We start from the raw sequence: 21,170 nt of genomic DNA on the forward strand, positions 1-21,170 counted from the left end.
TTCATCAACTAATTTCAAAGTCAACAAACATCGTAGCTTCGATTCGTATCAAACTCCGAAGAAATGTCGAGGCGGAAATATTGACAGGTTGGCAAGAAAAGGGTTGAAAGAGGTGCACGATTTTTAATTTTTTTGAGCAAGTTTTGTTTTCTTTAAATTGTAAGTAAAATTATGGTCGGGCTAGGAAAAAAAAGATATGTTTTATATTGGATTTTTTTAGTTTTCTTTCGAAAAAAAAAACTATAACCATTTTTAGATTAGAAAGTTACAAAAATATGCAATATATAAAAAAATCGAAATTAAAAAAGATTTTAAAATTTGTATTGAAAAACAAAAATTTCGATTTTTTAGATTGTTTTCCAAATAAAATTTTTAAATTTTTTTTATATTAAATTTCGACCATTCTATATATCTTTTAGATCTTTTTTTGCTCAATTAAAATTTTTATATATATATTTTTTTTAATTGAAAAAAAAAAATTTAAAAAACATATTTATAAAAAAAATATTTAAAATTTTTTTCTTTTTTTTTAATTCCGACCATTTTATATATATTAGTTTGTTTTATATTGGATGTTTTTAGTTTTTTTTCGAAAAAAATAGAACCATTGTTTGGTTAGAAATTTAAAAAAATATATATTATATAAAAAGGTCGAAATGTAAAACAAAATTGAAAATTTTAACTGAAAAAAAAATTTTGGTTTTAATTGTTTAATGGGAAGAAAAAAAAATTTTAATTTGAAGAAAATTTAGATTTTTAGTTTTTTTTTAAATTTCGACCACTTTACATATACCTATATTTATTAGATTTGTATATGCGCTATTATAATAATATTTTTAATAATTTTTTTTCAATTAAACTTTTTTTTTTCAATTAAAATTTTTTAAATTTTTTTTTTAAATTTCGACTATTTTATAAACTTTTTAGAGTTTTTTTGATTTTTATAAATTTTTTTTTGAATTAAAATTATAAATTTTTTTTTAAATTTCGACCATTTTATATATTTAAAAATTTTTTTTCAATTAAAATGTTTAGTATTTTTTTTTGTTTTTGAATTTCAACCTTTTTAAATTTTTTTTAAGTATGCTTAAATGAAAGCGTGCCAGTTGGCCTTAGAGTAGCTCATGCCAGTTTTGTATTCTTCTCTTTATCCGCTTATCGACGAATTTTACAAATCCCTGTAAGATTAATAGAAAATGTCCCAGATTTAAATAAAAACCTTTTTTACTCATCGAAATAGGTTTAAAAGGGAAATGGTTGTACTTTGACCTCAAAGGAAAATATTTCATATTACATAACCTCAATTATGATGGCGCTAGATGCCGTGTGCGATACAAGGGTAAGCTGTCGGAGCCATTCGAAGTTCGAAACGGAGTTCACAAGGGATGTACTCTATCGCTCGTGTTATTCCTCTTAGTAATAGGAGACGTCTTCGCAGCAGCCTTTAGCTCTCTTCAAAACTGCGGTCTAAAATGGACGACACGCTACAACACACAGCTTACGCTGACGACATATGCCTCCTAGCACATCGCCTAACCGGGCTTAACGAAATGGGTTCCGCGCTTCGTAGAGAAACTAGGTTGCTGGCCTTAAAATCAATTTTGACAAGATGAAGATGATGAGTCTGCCAAATAAGATGGGTGGGTGTGTGGATATTGCAGGTAACCCTATCGAAACAATGCCACGAGCAATGGCACGGCTGTACGTTCCCGAATGGAAAAAACCAGAGGGACATTCGGGATGTTGTACCCTGTATGGCGAAACAACAACCTGAGTTCTAGTTTAAAGGTTAGACTCATGAAGTCAAAGGCTGTCGGTACTGCTTTATAATAGCTCTACCTGGAAAATTACCACCATTATAACCAGTCGCTTACAAGTTGTTGTCAACCGCTATCTAAATTTTATATCCTGAGTTTTATGGCCAAAAATAATACCAAATAAGTAATTACTCGAAAAAGTAAACATGGAGCCGTTAGGCCTTTGGATTAGAAGGCAGAAATGGAAGTAGACTGGTCACACTTCACGCAAAAAAGACGGTAACATAGCGAAGAAGGCTATGGAATTGAACTCACAGCGAGAGGCAGACCGCCTTGTAGAACAAGAGAAACTTATAAAAGAACTGTGGATCGCGAGACAGCTCAACTCGGGTTAAGCTGAAAAGAAATGCAGGCCTTGTCCAGTAATCGGTGGAGATGGCGCATAGGGGTTTTTGGTGCCCTATATGTCGCTAGGAATTCAAGGAAACAATGATGATAATGACATGACCTCGATTATAGCACAAACAAATTTCTTTGCAATTTTAAGCCACAATATCTCGAACATCTGATTTGCTCAGGCTATTTTCAGCTCACATCCGCTCGCTGACTTAGGTTAGCAAATGTTAAAAGGGAGTCTTTAAGAAACCCATTCCCAATCTCAGTTGCAATAATATCCAAAGTGCCTTACGTGCACGCCAAGAGGCCGTGCTTCAAACTATCCAAAGAGCCTGTATCAAAGAGCCTGTAATTTATCAAAATATCTCCCCGTTTAGAGATATCTCGCCTACTATCACTATCGCCACCATTATCTCTACCCGGTTAGTTACGAAACCAATTAGATGTGTTGCTTCGACTGCGTTCCAGGTCATCGATCTAAAAGGAGCTGAATCGACTCTATTTCTGTTGCAGCTTGACAACTTTTTAAAACTCACTTTCTAAATTCTACTAAGTTAAGCTTTTACAAAATGTTGGTCAAAGTCCTCCGAAGACTTGGAGGGTCCACGCTAAATGAGTAAAAATCAAGGTACCTCTGCTCCAGGCTTATCAAACGAAGCCCTCTAATCGTTGGAAAGTAATTGAAATAGCTGCCCTTGCCAGCCAACTTTTGTATGCTGGCTATTGAATTGTGGATTCATTATTCTAAAATTTCCTCTATGGGACTTATACAATAATTTCTTTCTAACGGAAATTGTTCAGCTAAAAATCTTACTAAAATGAAGACATGTCTTCGCATTTCATTCCGTTGAAGATTATTTAGTGTGAACGAATTGAACTGAAAAACCAAACTCCGCCTGGGTGCGCCATTCACCATAAGCAAATTTGTTGCTCATGTTGTATCTTGTAAGATTTTGAGTACTTCGCCTCGATCAACAGAGTGTTATCTCTAGTGGAAAGCTAAAAATGTTTGACTCAAATTAATGCATGACTCAAAACGCCCACTGCTTTAAATTGTCTCGCTTATCAAAGCTCAATTTTTTTTTTTGATGCACCGAGAACTCAGGCGCATTATCGCAATTTTCTTAATCTTAAAAAAGCCAATCCTCAGGCCACAACTTAAAATGCTAATTTTTTTCTGTCTTAAAATGCTAGTATTTTTCTCTCATTCACGTCTTCTCCTACCCACCACTTCTAGTTGTACTCGACTCCAATCAGTTTGCAGCCACCTTTTGAGAAACTCTTAAGAATAAAATTAATTATAATAAATATTTACAAAAGTTGTCTTTTTTGCACTTTCACTTAAACTCTACAGCAGCCCCTTGAATCCTCTTTATGGTACTTTGACTGGTATAAATAATCGTGGATCGCCTATTTTCGGACTCAGACGTACTATCACTTGATCATCGCCATCACCCACTTCTAGGAAAGAGTTCCAATCGGCCAGAAAGTAGAAACCATTCTTACGTTTTGGCGGCTTTGGTTCTTCCTTATTCGTATCGGTGCCACCAAAAGAGTCTTCCAGATCAGCAAGTGAACCATTGCGCGACTCCTCCGTAGTCGACGTGCTGCTGCTACTGCTAGTTGTAGTGTCTTCTGGTGCGCTGTTGGTGTCACTTGAACCGCTTGCCGCAGTCTTAGTATCTACTGGATCTGGTGAAATATCCGAATCGTCGGTGTTTGTATCTATGCTCGCCGTTGAGCTTTCACTTGTCGCCAGTACAACGGGAGTTACACTTTGTCGACGACTTTTTATAGTATCATCTGCCATTGTTTGCTGTTTCTTCAACGTTTCCAGATACTTAGCGTCTGCTTGACGCAGCAAAGCTGAATTGACGGTGAGGTTTAGACTTTGCAGTTCTTGCAAGTTGCCGATCAAGCGCTGCAGTTCTAGTAGATCCTTCGTTATATCTACCGATTCGTCCGCAGCTGCAGTTTGTTGGCTGGCTTCAGTTTCCGAATTTGCTGCTGTTGGATCGCTTTGTGGCGTACTTACGGTTACATCCGGCGAAGCCAATTGATAATTCATCTCGCTGAACTCACCCATCAGATCGTCCATACTGCCTGGGTCCATGTCGGCATAAACATCCGTATCACTACGCCTTTGGAAACCCAGTGGCTGTTCTGTGGATACACCTATTTTATTGGCTGCACGTTTGATGGCGGCCTCAATAATTTTTGTTGCACTGAAAATAGGCAGATCCAAAGCACTCGAAGTGGTGGGCTTGGGTTCTCTTGGTGTGAGCGATTTTGGCGTGGTTAGTGAAAAGAACGCTTCTTTTTCGCTAGATTCTTCCACAACATCCTCGGCAATTGTTACATCCTGCTTAATTGTCGGGAACGTAGTGCTTGTAGACTTATGTTCGACGTCGTTTTGGAGTAACCCTGAATTACTCATTAGATCGTTAAATTCTCTATCTGATTTTGGATGTGCTGCCATGACTATATGCACTGATTTCGATGTGGATGTTTCCAACTGGTTCTCTAGTTGTCCGTTGGGGGTTGGTTTAATTAGTTTGGATTCAATTTGTTGCGATAACTCTGTGGGCAAGGTGACGCCTAATTTTTCTAGTTGCTGCGCATTGCTCAAAAGCTTCTGGAGTTCCTCGAGATCGGCTTTTTGCTGCACATTACTACTCTTTTGCTTGGACACCTCATGCGGTTTGTGTGTTTCGATGAATCGTGGCGGTTCCTTTGTCACCGTCTTATATATCATTGGTGGCTTCATATTCTTGTACGAATTCCGCTCATCATCCTCAAGCTTCTTGAAGAACTCTTGGTAATGTTCGAAATCCTTGTCATATGTCGAGCTCGTTGGGTTCGCTGGTGCCGCCATGGCCAACTCACGCAACTCCTCGCTGGATGTGGGTTCTTCCACAGCATTGCCTTTTTTCGCAACATGCGACCTTGCCGTAGTAGCGGTGTTCGGTTGCTGAGAGTCTGTCTTAAGTATATTCTCGAATGGTTTGTACTCAAGTGCCTTATCTGCCTTTTCGGGGTAAATGATTTGTGCGCCATTAGAATTATGAACGGTGGGGGTGTGCACGGATGCGGAAGTTACCAGATTAGACAAGGAAGAAAAGTCACGTGTGTAACTACTAACAGTTGGTGTGGGCGCGGCCGGTTCTAAAACACCCTGCACGCCATGGATCTTTACACGTTCCAGCTCCTGTACTTTGCTTAACAGCTTCTGTAGCTGTACAAAGTCACTTGGATCGACCTCTTGTAGACTGCTACCAGAGCCGGTATCGTTTGTGATGTCAATGATCTTCTGTGCAAAGTTCTGCGTGCGCTTGGCGGATGGTTTCGCAGCAGTGGCAGCTGTGGAGATTTCAATGCGTCCGAAGGCGCCTTGTTCTGCACTTGCCACCTGCTGATAGAGTTCCTGTAAATGCGCGAAATCATTGGAAAGCGCACGGTTGTCGTCGTACTTGGAGTTGGGCGCATTCACCTTTCGTGTGGTGAAACCTACAAACGGAATTGGCGTATCCGTTGTCGTTGCGCGTATACTATTTTCGATCTTGGCTGAGTTCAAACGTTCCAGCTGTTGCACGCGGCTGATGAGTTCCTGCAACTGATCGTTATCAGCATCCGATTTTTTGGGCTTCAGTCCACTAAGACTGTTAGTGATGCGATGTGCCAAATCGGTTGAACTTAGAGCGGGTGTTGGCGTGGTTGTTGTAAACGTGCTTGTGGTGGTCGAAGTAGTAGTTGTTGGTGGGTTAGTGCTCATCGTAGTAGTAGGTGCAGGTGTTGTTGTGGTAGTCGTAGACGTTGTGGTGCTGGTGCGTGGGCGGTCCAACTCCGCAAAGTATTTCTGCAACTGTGCCAATTCACGATAACTCGGCGCCGGTGTTCGTGGTGTTGTTGTAGTGGTTGTTGTTGTAGGAGCAACCGTTGTACTAGTGCGCGCCCGTGCCTGCTCAAAAAGACGCTGCAAGTCAGCATCATCCAAATCGCCCAATATTAAAGTGCGTTGCGTAGTCGTAGTTGTTGGCTTTGGTGTTGTAGTCGTCGCGAGCTTTCTGCCAGTTTGCTTAGCGCGCGCTTGCTCGTACAAACGCTCAAGCTCTCGATCGTCGGTAAGCAGTTTTTGCAAATTGAAAACATCTGTGGGTGCCAGTGCACCACCCAATCCACCAACACCACCGAGGCCACCAAGCCCACCAAGCCCAGCCAAAAAACCTCCTCCAGCCCGCACAGGCTGAGTCTGTGGTTTCTTCGTAGTACGCGCATTGGCCTGCTCCAACGTCTGCAGTTGGCGCAACACCTGTTGCAGTTGTGCAGCATCCGCTTGTGCCGAACTACGCGTAGCCGGTGTGGACTGTAGCGCGAGTTCGTTGAAACGATTCACTAAACTTGGCGTACGTGGTGGGGGCGTTGGCGCGGCGAATTGAAATACTCCCGCACGTGCGGCACTGGCAGCCGTAGTCGTCGGTGGAATAGTTTTCTGCACATTACTAGGATTTTTGCGCAATTTTTCCAGCTCTTGCAGATTCTCGAGCAGCTTACTCAGTTGGTCAGTATTTGGCGCCTCTGTCTGGTGATTACCCAAACTGCCGAAATTAATATCAATATTCGGATCAATGCGTCTTCGCGGCTTCTTCGGTTCAATTAGCAGAGGCTCCCCGTTCGTTATCAAATTCGGAGTTGTGGGTGCTGGCGTAGTTGTCGTGGTGGTGGTGGTGGTGGTACTGGTTGTCGGTCGAATAGTTGTGGTAGGAGCTAATACTTTTGGATTGACATTTAAACGCTCAAGTTCTTGCAAATTCTGGAGTAACTTCTCTAGTTCACTGCTGGCTGCTTTATTCGAACCAGCTACTGTGCCGAGTCTTGGCAACTTAGCTGTCGATATCTCACTTCCACCAGCCGCAAGCTCAACGTGTCCCTTTAAATTATTGCCCTTCTTCAAGTCCTTCCGTTTTCGGCCACCCACTATGCCAAAACGTGTGAGATAACCCTCCACCTCCGGCTTTACGCGTATCTCTTCGCCAATATTTAGCGGCTTAAAGCTCGCATAGGCGTCGGGCCTGATCTTTGGGGAGAGACTATAACCTTGCAATTCCTTAAGATTGGAAATGCTTACAGTTTGTGGCACATAAGTGGATATTACTGGCTGCGGCGCACTCTCCGCCGCATAGTAATCATCGATCGTAAAACGATTGCGTGATTGTGTTTGTCCAACTATACCCAAACTTTCCAAAACATCCGCGACAGGGCGCACCGTTGTTGTTTGGGGCATTGGCTTACGCTGCTTGAGAAAATCTGCGTTCTTAGCGCTGTAATGACTGCTATAACGGTGCACTGGTTTCGAGGTTGGATTGCGCTCTACGTGCGTTTCGTAGGCCGCGCTATTAGTGACGGGCTGAAAACCCATCGGTGCGTGCTGGGTGGGCGAAGTCATCTTAAATATGACTGGCGCTGGCGGTGGTGGGTGATATGTGGTTGGGCTGGGTGCAAACGCCTTTTGTGTTTTCAGTGAATAAAAAGGTTTGTAAGTGGTTGCTGCAAAATTGCCAATGGGCGCAGTTTCTATTTTCACTGGCGCGCTTGGATCGGGCGTAAGGAATTTGATGGGTGGGTGTGATGTGTAGGCGCCAATAACTTTCGTGACAGGCGGACGTGTGTAGAGCTCCTAAATGTAAAGATAAAGTGATATATTACTAAGAGGTTTAGCAAAATAGAGAGCGGTACTGTCTTTACCTGTATGTTTTCCTCCGTATTATTGTCCGTATTGAAGGGTAACACCAACATGAGTGCACGCATGCTATCTGCGCGCCCCATATCGCCAGCTGCAATGCTTTTTTGGTACTCTTCGCGAGTCACCTTCTCATAGAGTTCCTCGATTTCACCTCTGAAAAAAGGAAAATTAAAAAGGTTTCTAGTAATTGAGATACATGAAAATGGTCTATGAAAAGAAAGTACATCCCGAGGTGAGATGTCATCCGTGTTTTACGCTACTACGCTGCGATCTAAGGACCGGCAACGACTTACTCGATATTCGTTAGAGATTGTCGAAGATCACAACAATATCTTTGAGAGCACACAGTTATTGTCGGCACATTGTTCCGCAGTGCGGTGGTGTTCCTCTAAAATTCGTGCTCTCACAAGTTGAGACACATTTTAGAAGGATGTAAGGACAGGTCTCAGCCGACTCTAACTAAAAGAGCAGCCCGCCTCGCCTAATCTTACTTACTCTCACTCTCAACTTACCTTGTCAAGCGGGGCAAAGAGGGATCCTGTGCCAAAATTCTTTGCACTTCCTCGATGGTTTCCTCCAATTCGGGTGGCTTGAAAAGTGATTGCTTCTCATTTCGGCTCAAATAGTTTCGTGAATCGGGAAATGGTTTATCGATAGTGGGATAGGTGCAGAAAGGTCGGATTTGGAGCAGAATCAAGCAGAATAGAAATATTTTTGGTCGATGGTACATTGTGGCTGGAAAAAGAGAAGATAAAGGATCAAAGATTAGGGCGTGTTTTTATTAAAAAAAGAGCATTTTTTATATACCAGAGGAAAATTGGGAAGCAATTTGTGCTTATAATAACTGATAATTAATTTTTCTTTCTTTGGGTCAAAACCTCATTTAAAGAACTCTATTTAAATTTTGATAAAATGTTGCAGACTTCATTTTTTTTTAAGGGATGGAAATTTGTGTAATTCAATTAGGTAAGAGAGAGCACTGCGGTTAAGACTTAAATTTAGAAGCCTCTATTAACAATATGTTTAAATATCAATATCAGGTTTTGGAGGCGGCTTAAAAGAGGGACTTCCCTCCATGTGTGGAAAAGCATCAAGACGCGCACCACAAAGAGAATTAGGAGCTCGACGAAGTACCCAACAAAGGGCGTAAACGAGAATTAATACAATATTATTATTACTATTATTATAAAAGGTTCTAATAACAAGAGGAGGGGAAGCCTTGGTTGGCTGGAAACTAATGGCATAAAAAAGCACTGAGCTTAAAGGTCTCTTTTGACAATTCTTTTTCCGATTTTTCTGAATTTTCGAACACTTAGTGCCGATGTATTTTGTGCACTAGAACTTTTCATAATTTTTAGAAGGTATAAGATGAATTTCAGCATAATTAATAACATTTGGAAAACCCTCGAATACACTTCAAAAGTGTGCCTATGTGAAGGGTATTTCATTAAGAGCGGTCAAACTTTGAAATAAAATAAGATAAACAGTGTTTGCTATCGTCACAGGAGCTCTTTTCTTTCCATGAGCATTCAGCGGCATTCTGTGTGAATATAATTTCGGCCAAACGGCTGCCGCGGCTTCGATTTAGATACCACATCCTGGTAGCAGACAACCTTTGAATGAAGTCTTTGCATCATGAAGATCGCGAGTTATGTTACCCTTTGGAGCAGTAATCATTTATGATTTGCGAGCATAGACCAGAGATTTCGCGTGCACTATGCAAAATAGCCGAGCAACGGTACGTCGTACGTCTGTGTGTTGTTGATGCTGGAGCTGTTATAAAAGCTGAGATATAGTACTATTTTAGTTTCAAGGTGGAATAAATTGAAAAAAATGTAACAGAAGAAAATATTGTCGATTTTTAATAGATTCCTTACATAGGAATGTCGCTTATAAAGACCTCACCCGAATCGGAAAAGCTCGTAGCGCGTTTGCTTAGCCGAACAAGATATGGAATTCTATATCGATTTCGACACATACGAAGCTGCGTATTTTCAACTCAAATGTAAAATAAATCCATTTGTATAGCTATGAGGTCTGGCTTCTGACAGACTTGCTCGAAAATAAGCTGCACGTTTTTGTCAAAAAATGTTTAAGTTGTTTATTGTAGATTTTGTGGCCTAGAAGAATCAACAACAGAGAGATGGCGAATTGTATGTAGTTACCCGTCCAGACTGAAATAAAGCAGAGGAGGTGGAGGTGGATTGGCCATACTCTGCGAAAGGACCGCAAAGAAATATGCAAGCAAGCACTCGATTGGAACCCGCAACGCAGTAGAAAAAAAGGTGCACTTGGAAAAGAATTCTCGAAAAAGAACTTAAGGCTGCAGGGAAAGCTTTCAAAGAAGTCAAAGTCAATGCGAAGAATCGTGACTGTTTGCAGCGTTTCGTAGAGGCCCTATGTCCCATCAAGAGAATTAAGAGATAAAGGCTTCAGTGTTCATGTCGACCAGAGCAACTACAGCGAAGAAAACTCAATCCTCGATTTTCTCAACTCAATCCTGGATTTTCTTCACTCTCAACGTTAGTCATCGTCCACAGTACTGCTCCAATATAAGCACACTAAGAGATTAAATAAGGGCTCATGATACCGCTGAGCCAAAATTCACTTCGAACAGTGCAGAGACTCATGGTGAATCAGCGGTGGATTTTTGTTGGTTCTCGCTCGAAATCTTTCAAAATATCTAGGATGACAGATTACCAGGTTTGGCGAATCTGCTATGGTGAAAAACCAAACTTGTGTGAGCAACTTCGGCTGTCAATCAGTTGTCTCTTATCCAATCAGTCGTTGTTGAGACAGCAACGAAGCAAGATAAGCGAAAAAAATTAACTGTGATCATAAAATGATAACCTTCATTCAATGGGGTTTTCCGAAAGCATCCCAGGCTCAACTAAAAACACCAAGAAAGTCGCCTTCAAATTGCTTCTCAGCATCTTGCGCACCATTGAGCAGCACGCGGTTGTAATCATTGCTTTTTGTACCGAATCGTCACGGAAGATGAGAAATGATGCCTATACATCAGTATGAAGCAAAGAAAGGAGATGGCGGCTTCAGGAGATTCGTCAAAGCCGGATCTTCATCCAAGAGAGTCCAGTCGGATCTTCATCCAAAGAAGATTGATATGTGTTTGGTGGAACTGCGAGGGCATGGTGCACTGGAAAATTCTTGAAAAGAATACCACGGCCAACAAGGAGCTCTACCTTGCCCAGCTACATCGCGTGAATGACGCTATTCGACTGAAAATACCTGATCGACAGGGTCAAACCATACTCCTTCACGGCAACGCCAGGCCCCATGTTGCACAAGTCGTCAAAGCCACAATTCAAAAGCTCGAATGGGTGGTCCTTTAGCTTCCGCCGTATTCACTTTTCTGTTCCCTGTCAAACCATATGAAAGGCGTTACCTTCGATGACAAAGAGGTCCTTAAAAATTAGCTCAACAACTCCTTTGACACCAGACCACGCGATTTTTGGCGGAACGGCATCAATAAATTGGTCGAGAGGTGGGAAGACGTTGTAAACAGCAAACGGCGAAAAGATAATTGATTAACTTATTTATAAAAGTATTTGATTCAGTTTAAATAAAAGTCTTCGGTAAAACGGTACGAACCTTTTCTCCAACCTAATATATTTGAAACAGGGCTGGGCATAGTGCACTATCATTGCATTAATCAATAAGTGGATAGTTAAAACACTGAAAAACTGGGCACTCTTTTTTTCTCCACAATTTTCAATCACTTCAAATGAATAAAATTTCAATTAACGCGGCATCACTGTACCACTCTTTGCTTATGCTTTCAACAAGAAATAATTCACTCACAACTCCTCACGTTACTCCAAACAACTACAGTCACATTCACGTTGGTATTTCATAAGCAGTCAAAAACTCAGCCCGCAATTCTTAATCACCTTTAACGACATTTAATTATAGTTTGCGCAAATCATAGTTTAGACATAGGCATATGTATGTGGACGCCTTTATTTATGTATTTATGTTTTATGCTTGTAGGCAGAACCAACTATTGGACTTTATTCAACGTCATTTGGACTTGGTGTGAAGTTTTGTTTTTTAGTAATCAAGGCACAAATTCACTTTAGCCGCTTTAGCAGAGAGGCAAAGTATGATTTACAATAGTTTGAGATTTCAGTAAGCTTTTAAATTAATTGTTAGATAATTGCACTTTGAATTAAAGTTAATCGCTTTGCCAAAACAGTTTCCATTATAGCCCCAAGCAATAATATCTAAAGCCGCTTCTATGTTTCTGATAGCATTCGGTGAAGCAGATATGAGGATTTATGTTAAGATTTACTTATAAGTTTGTGTTAAAGTTGTTGTTGTTCTAGTAACAAGCATTAATAAAGTTCGCCTAGTGGAACTGTTGGCGCCAGTTGTAATCCATAGCCGCTAATCTATAGAGCTAATTGTGTATCCAAAGAGATAAACCAAACAGTGGGACCAGAAAAGTCATTCACATGACAGCTAGTTCTACATAGCGAGAACTCGGGTTTTTCTCTACCCAGGGCTGTCAACCCAGAATGCTGGCCCTGACTAGTGCGCTGAATCTCACCCATCTTTGAGTGCCACTGGGGCAACTTGATGCAGCTCGGCTGCCCCAAATACTTCTTCTTAGGTCTGGCATTAAGCCTAACTCTGGTCCAGAAGTATATTTCTACTGATTTTACCAAAGATGGCTCCATTCGAACTAAGCTTCCGTTAGATGTAATCAATGCATCGGATGGTGCCATCTTAAACTCAGCCTCTACGATTCTGCGTGGACCACAAAGTTTGTAGCCACATGTTGCTCTCAGCATCAGCCACCTCTAACCTCTATGCCTTCTACTTCTCACAATACGCCTGTGCCTCAACTAAGCACCCCAATCGGAACCCCTAAGGCTTTTCGTAGTTCACCTTCAGAGATATTCTGTACCGTCAATTTCGTGTGTCAGACTAAAATACCTCGAAACCTGACAGCAGTCAAATGCAATTCTTGCAGTGGCTGGTGTCATCTTCGAAAATGTTTTGGCCTGCGCACCGCTAGAGATTGGACAAGTGACCACGTTGCCCTCCTACTGTAGAGCTCTGCACCCGCAATCACCATGTTTGGCGCGGCCCACCATCAGGTCGCATCAATAACAGCGGCATACACAGCCGGACCAACGCAAACAACTTCATGCGTCCTTCACACCCGCACACTCTTAATATTTAACTGCAACAGACTCCCGAGGTAATTGTCGAGATAGCTGATTTCATGATACCATACAGAATATTGGTAACTGCAGTCCAAAATATGAAACTGTACCTCACTGATTATCAATACGGGCTACAATGTGCCCGGCAAAGGTTGGAAGCGAGACAGTGGTGGTGGTTTGAGTTCATCATACTTTGAAATATCGTCTTATCAAAGAAGACATCGCTGGTAGGGACAATACGTTAGAATGTCAAGGTCTAGCTTTCCGATGTCGAACTCGAAATATTTAACTTCTATATATCCCTTATCACCAGCTGCCCGATAGGATATCACTTTGAGATGGGTGCGCTTATTAACAATGAAACTCGATTGCTAGTTGGTAATTTTAATGGGCAATAGGATCTTTGTCGTTCACACCGGCAAATGATTGTAAGGTACAACTTTTGGGAGTTTAGATGGACGATTCGCCATTCAGCACCGTAAATGATGACGCCCTCTCCAAGATAGTGGGCATCTGAAGTATCTGGCCTAACCTAACAGCTGCGGGGACTGGTATGATTATTAGCATAACTTGGCGACCTCCATGCCCTGAATAAGACCATTTGCCCAGTATCGCCTCGATAGACAGACCTCTTCTACTTAATTGACGCAATAACCGCTTAAGCGATTTTTGCCAAGTTTAACAAAGCATTTCTTTGGAATAAGTAGGTCATGAAGTAGTAAAGTCATCTCTCGACGAACAAAACTAATACTCTACAAAGCTCTCATCATGCCCGTTCTATCGTATTGCGCAGAAGCTTAGATGATGACAAAATACGATGAAGCGACGCTTGGAGTGTTTGAGAGAAAGATTCTGCGTAAGATTTTTAGACCTTTGCACGTTGGTAACTGCGAATATCGCAGACGATGGATCGATGAGCTGTATGAGCTTTACTACGACATAGACATAACGCAGCGAATAAAGATCCAGCGGCTACGTTGGCTGGGTCATGTCGTCCGAATGGATAGAAACGCTCCAGCTCTGAAAATATTCGATGCGGTACCAGGTGGTAGAAGAGTAAGAGGAAGGCCTTCTCTGCGTTGCAAAGATCAGGTGGCTTCACTTGGAGTTTTCAACTGGCGCCGGTTAACACGAGAAAGAAACGACTGTGGCGCTTTGCTAAACTCGGCCAAATCACTCAAGCGGTTATCGCGCCAATCAAGAAAAAGAAGAAGTACTCTTAATCAGAGGCGTAGCGAGCTTTTTCAGCGCCTGAGGCAAGGTGACAATTTAGCGCCTTTTGTATATCTCAAGTAGCGTAAACCCCTAGTAGGGCTCAATATATGACGTAGTATTAGGTGAATAAAAAATCTCTGCATTTCATAAAAATCGAATTTTTCATGGTATTTTATTACATTATTTTTTGAAAAATAGAATAATATCGATAACTTGTTTTTTATCATGAACAGTACCAAGATGTTGAGTTTAAGCACATAGTAAAGATTTCATGTGTATTTATATTCCCACAAAAGGACATTATTCACACACTACTCTCGGAAAATTACAAAATACATGAAATCCTCAATACTCAATACATAGATACATAAAATGAAATGATATATTGCATAGATTATAATCTCAAAAAGTTATTTTTCTTGCTTTGATAGCGGCAAATTCGTCAATAACATCGTCAAAATTTAACATGCTTGTAAGTCCTTTTTCGATGGAAAGAGTCGCCATAATAGATAATCGTTCTTGACTCATCGTCGAGTGAAGGTAGTTTTTGATGAGTTTCAGTTTGCTAAAACTTCGCTGACATGAAGCAATTCAAACTGGTAGAATAGCTATAGCTATATACGAATAGCTATAGCTAAATTAGGATATGATTCTTGAAGTTCGAAATCATAAATCATTTGAAGTAAATCCAGCAGAGATGCATTTTCTAGATCTTCTACAGTTTCCAATGCAGTTTGTTTAAAATCGACTATTTCACTGCAGAGTTCAAGAGTATTGAGATCGTCTTTATATTTGAGAGCTAAATATGCAGCATTTTTTTCAGATCTTCAGGTTCCATGGTACTAAGACGATCACCAGAGAGAAATCCGAAATCGTCAGAAATGCGCCTAAATTCTTTGTATCGCCAAGTGAGTTGTGAGAGAAGGACATCAATAGATTCGAAAATCGGTGTTCGAAGTTTTTGAATCTTTGTTAAATTTGGACCATCATCTTCGGCCTCGTCGAGTTCTAATCGTCTTTTCTTTCTTGTTCTTGATTCTTTCACGTTCCCAGGGATACCCATTTTTACAGCCATCTCTCTGGTATAATCGAAAGCATCTTCCAAATCAGAGTCACGAAGTTCATTGATCGAATTGATCAGCCCATCAATGAGTTTAGTCGCTTTCTCTAATGACAAAGTTTTCGATTGCAGTGCTTGATTAACTCGATTGATTTTACTTAAAATCTGATCCCAAACCTCCAAAAACATAAAAACTCGTAATCAATACAAGCGAGCAAAGTCTTAGCATTTGTTTTTGTCTCAGAGTTAAGTGATGAAGAACTGATCTCATTTAATACTTTTTGAACACCTTTAATTTGTGAGTTCAAGGCATTTACAGCTTTGGCTTTAGAAGCCCACCTCGTATCTGAATGCGCCTTAAGTGAAACTTTAAGAGTCTTCATCAATAGTGACCATCTTGTAGTAGAGTGTACGAAAAAGTTATAAATTTTCTGTACTGTACCGAAAAATTTTGACATTACAGAATTGGTAGAAGCAGCATGGTACCCAGCTAGGTTTAAGCAATGCGCTGCGCATGGAATAAAAAAGGCTTGCTCATTCCTGTTTAAAATCCGAGCCTGAACACCATTGTATTCCCCAGCCATATTGGCGCCATTGTCGTAAGATTGCCCTCTCGCATTTTTAATATCGATTCCGTCTACTTTTAACTTCGCAAGTATTTCATCAGCTATACCTGCTCCAGTTTTTTCCTCAGTACTTATAAAATCTATAAAGCTCTCTTCAATACTCACTTTCCCGTTTTCAATATTCATATAACGAATAATTTGAGCCATCTGTTCATGATGAGATACGTCAGGTGTACAATCAAACATGAAAGCATAGTATTTAGACTTTTTGATTCTTGAAAAAATTTCCTTTCGAATTTTTTACCCTAGTAAGTTAATGAACTTATTTTGCGTACTAGGTGAAAGATAATGGACAGCTTCTTTTTGTGATCGAATATACTACTGTGGGCAAAAAGTAAGGTGAATTTATTTGTCAAAGTTCGCGGGATTAAAATTTCGCTCTTGTTATTTTTTTCATGAGTTGGCAGCACTGTTAATAACATTTGGGCCAACTTTCATGTGAATGTCATTATCAGTAATATATTTACGCTTGTGTTTACCAAACGACCAAGAGTGCATTTTTCGATTTTCGATGTCTGATTTGATTGAGCAGAGAAGTGCCATCAAATTTTGTTTGCGGAATGAAATTTCGGCTGCGGAAACGTTTAGCATGTTGCAGAAGGCATTTGGTGATTCGACCATGTCACAGAAAAATGTTTATAAGTGGTTCAAAGACTTCAAAGAGGGTCGAGAACGTGTTGATGACTTGGAGCGCTCCGGACGACCATCGACGTCAACAGATGACCAACACGTCAATAAAGTGAAGGAGTTAGTGCTCAAAAATCGTCGGTTGACTGTTAAAGACCTTACTGATATGATCGGAATATCAGAAGGATCTGTGAAAACCATTTTGAAAGACCATTTGGGCCTACGAAAAGTCAAATCTCGTTTGGTACCGAAAACTCTCAATTTCTTGGAAAAAGTTGTCGCGTTGTTGTGTGTGAAACAATGCTTTCAGACTATCAGGACAAGCTCAAATGCATCATTACGGGAGATGAGACTTGGATTTATACGTACGACCCTGAAACAACCGACCAATCAAGCGAATATCGTGCTAAAGGCGAGGTCAGACCGAAAAGAGCACGTCAAAGTCGTTCAAAAATAAAGGTCATGATGACAGTTTTAATCGATTTTCGTGGTGTGGTGCACTATGAATTCCTTCCACCTGGCCAAATTGTTAATAAGGAATATTATTTGAGCGTTATGCTTCGTTTACGTGAAGCAATTCGTCTAAAACGACCAGAATTATGGGCCCACAACTCTTGGTTTTTGCATCACGATAATACACCGTCTCACACTGCACTCGGTCTTCGTGACCATTTCGCCAAAAGTTCCACGCATATTGTTCCGCAACCACCGTATTCGCCTGATTTGGCTCCGTGTGACTTCTGGCTATTCCCAAAACTCAAAAGACCACTTCTGGGAGCGCGATTCAAGTCGATTGAGGAGATAAAAGCTGAATCGAAGAAGGTGCTGCTGGCTATACCGGAAATGGACTATTTGACATTTTTCGGGGATTGGAAAAATCGTTGGCATAAGTGTATTTCATCGAGAAGGGATTATTTTGAAGGGGATGAAATTGATTTACAAAAATATATAAAGATTTTTCATTTTACAACCAAATTCACCTTACTTTTTGCCCACAGTAGTATGTTGTTTTATGATGATGTCATATTGACTAATAAGCTCGATAAGGTTAAGAAATATTCCTGCTTCACTGCATTGCTTAGTTGGTGATGAGGTACTTGAACCTCGCAGTGGTAGGTTATTTTTTGCGCAGAATAATATGACGCTTAAAATAACTTTCAAAATATGAAATAATTGACTTTCTTGACAAAAATATTACGGACTATCACATTAAATCGGTGCGATTTTTGTAAGCCACACCGATCGAGTGTGATGCTAACAGCTATTTGGTGCGAGTAGTATGTGACTTTGCGCATGTGCAGCACAGATTTACACCGAACCGGTGCGAGTGTCGCCCCGTTTCAGTGCGAATTGCACTCTCTTATACGAAATCACACCGAAAATCAACACCGGTCACTTACAACTCTTTACCATTGCACAGTGGTCCGACCAGAAGGCGTTGGCGGACAAAATTCAAAAACTCATTTAATTAAGCTGAAAATATATATTTAGGGGCTTTAAGGATCAGTGATGACGAATCTGACCTTAGTTTTAGCAAATTTTAAATTCATTGAATACTATAAATACATTTTTACTTCCGTAATTAGCTGGTGAGTTCATTTTTACATTTTTCACGACCCCAGAGAGTACCACGTGGAGGTTTACGGTAAGGTTATTCTCTCCTCATTTTTTTTTTGTTTTTAGATTTTTTTTTATTTTTTTTTTATTTTTTTATTTTTTTTTTTTAATTTTTTTTTTATTTTTAATTTTTAAATTTTTGTTTTGGCTTTTAATTTTTTTTTTTGGATATTTAGTTGTTGTCAGATGTTCGTTAATATTCTACATATATCGTATTAATATTGTAATAATATTAAAAAAAAATTTTGTTTTTTTAATAATTTTTTTTTAGTTGTCTCTTAATGCTGATGGGGTCTGTGATGTCTTTTTCTGTCTTTTACACAAAATTGCATAAGCCATATGTAACGTTTTGCCTGTGAGTAAATGCACAAAAGCTACATTATTTTTAATTTGCGCAACTTTGCGCAACAGGTTTCAGTTTGAGATCATAGCTGAAATATGTGGCTACATCACTCAGGTTGATTCCAAGTGGACCGGTGTGGACCACTCGAAAAAATGATCTTTAAAAAAAAAATTTTCGAAAAATTTTGAAATTTCAAAAAAAAAAATTGGATTTTGTACCACAACTTAAGAGAATTATTACTGTTTCCGTTAAAATATTCAATTATCTTTTCTTTGTTCAATATTTGGTTAACAATCAAATGGTAATATTTATTTGCAGACATGAAAATGAAACTCTTGTATGAAGTACGATTTGCATACAATTTCATGTTTAAAGTCAAAAAACTACAATGAACAATTTTTTAAATTAAATAATATTTTCAGGAAATCTGCCTTGAATATTTAAGAAAACATCTGCATTATCAAATTTTTATTTCAAAAATGTTGAAAAATTGAATTTTGTCCGGCCGCCGGACCACTGTGCATTGGTGTGAAGTTGCAGGATTTTTTTAATTGTGGTCCGTGATACTCAAGTTTTTTACATTTAATTGTATACATTATTATTGCTGTACGGATCGATTAATTTGGATTCATTAATCAAGTAAACATATAGCAGACTTGATATTTGACAGCGTCATTGATTTGGATTTTTGTACTTAAATATTTGCCGGGTCACCCATATGTTTTTTATGTGCATCTATGAATTTGTTTTATTATTATTTTTTGTTTTTGTTCAATTACTAGCGACTATTAAAAAATTGAACAGACCAGGAGGGCGCCAAAATTAGATTGATATAATATAACTCTCCTGTTTTCATTCGTAGTGCAAAACAAAATTCACCTATGGCATTTCAAGATATTGAGTAGCAGGTACTGTGAAATATCGGGCGAATACACGCAATAAGTGCATACTAAAAACCACACTGGCGCCTGCATTTTGTGCCAGTGACTGAAAAAGAGACACGTCAACCTGTACGTGCAGGAAAAATTCTTTAAATCAATTATTTCTTTTTTAATTTTACTATAATCGATAGAAAAGTGTCTTTAAGTAACTAGCACCAAATATGGGCGTCGATGTGGTTTTGAGTATAAACCAATTGCGTGTATTAACCCGATATTCACCAGCCACTCATTATCAGGATGGGCCATGATGACCATAAGTGGATTTGATCCGCACCACGAAAAAAAAGTTCTATATTATATCCGTACGATTTCGGCGCCCTCTTGGTCTGGCGCCTGAGGCGGCCGCCTCACTCGCCTCGCCCTCGCTACGCCTCTGCTCTTAATACCATAACATATCCAACGGAATTGAATTTTGCTAAATTTTTTTTTATTAAACGGGTATTTGTAACACCCTGTACTAAGACACTATTTTCTAAAAACAAATTGCGCCTCTTAAATGTCGAACAAAATGCATTTGATTACCTAAAATTATTTAACTTTTTTTCTGAGTACTAAATAAAAACAAACCATAGATCGCAGAAAAGATAAAATATTACATATGGGACACAGCAACAATAAAGTGTGAAACGAGAAATAAACAAAAAGGTTAAAACTCATCGAGGCGTTGAAAAACAAAGTTTTGTAAATCCACACCCTAATTGTGGCCTTTTAAGAAAAATGCTTACAAACATATATGAGAGGAAATAGTTAATAGGTTTTACAATTAAAAGTAAACAACAACTATTGCACAGTTACATATTCATATATTTACATAAGTACTTGTATGAAATGCAAAATAAATAAACAACTGAAAACCACATAGGCGACACATGTAACTACTTTTCTGTGCAACTTACTTGCATTTGAATATGTATTATTTGATATTATGCGTACAATTGTTGTTGGGTATTTGTTATACGTGCCATTATCTACGATAAGAGTTGACGGCGCGCTTGCGCATGCGCAACAACCTAACCATTTGCGCATGCTGCCAAGCGTGTCAGATTGCTTTAAAGAATTTTCGCTTTGGTTTTTGTGTGAACACTCAGCTTACGTTAACTTTGCATGCTTCCAATAGCCTAACAAAGGTAGTTAGATTGAGTTTGAAAGGAAGAGCCTACTGTGGACGGGCCTAGTAAGTGGGTGAGATATTCATGGGCTCGCTTACATTCTATATTTATGGTTTTTAAAATATACTTCAGTTCTAAGAGGTTCTAAAATCTTATATTTTAAAAATTTTATGTACTCTTTTTCATTCCATTGGAGCACTGACTGAGGCTGTCGAAGAAAGGAGCACCCAGTAATCTCCATGATGAAATGGAGCTCTACCTCTTCCGCGCTTTCCTGAGAAATAAGTTGTGCAATTCCACTTTCACAACAGTCAATGGAATGCCGATGACCAAATAGGAGGCCTCTGAAACCAATTCAGTCGATCCCTTCCTGGCAAGCTCATCAGCAATTTCATTTCGGTTTTCATGTTCCTATGTCGTAGAACACAGATCAGAGAAATGTTACCTGCACACCCAACAGATTTGATCTCCTCTTTATAGGAGTCGACCAGTTTGCAGCTGCACCATGGCGTCATCAGAACCATGACTGCGGCTTGACTATCGGAAAAAA

At 39.6% G+C, this 21,170-nt stretch overlaps 1 protein-coding gene across 2 annotated transcripts in view; it reads right to left on the reverse strand.

Moving 5' to 3' along the window:
* Window positions 1-822: 822 nt before the first annotated feature.
* LOC128858817 (mucin-5AC) overlaps window positions 823-21,170 on the reverse strand; it is a 55,658-nt gene continuing 35,310 nt past the window's right edge. For both annotated transcript variants that reach the window (XM_054095338.1, XM_054095339.1), the window contains exons 3-5: window positions 8,406-8,628; window positions 7,896-8,046; window positions 823-7,827 (exon numbers count right to left, since the gene is read on the reverse strand). In XM_054095338.1, the coding sequence (XP_053951313.1) occupies window positions 3,526-7,827; window positions 7,896-8,046; window positions 8,406-8,623 (4,671 nt within the window). In that variant the 5' untranslated portion in view covers window positions 8,624-8,628 and the 3' untranslated portion in view covers window positions 823-3,525. The remainder of the gene's footprint in view (window positions 7,828-7,895; window positions 8,047-8,405; window positions 8,629-21,170) is intronic.

Source organism: Anastrepha ludens, chromosome 3, assembly GCF_028408465.1.
Source record: "Anastrepha ludens isolate Willacy chromosome 3, idAnaLude1.1, whole genome shotgun sequence".
NCBI lineage: Eukaryota > Metazoa > Arthropoda > Insecta > Diptera > Tephritidae > Anastrepha > Anastrepha ludens.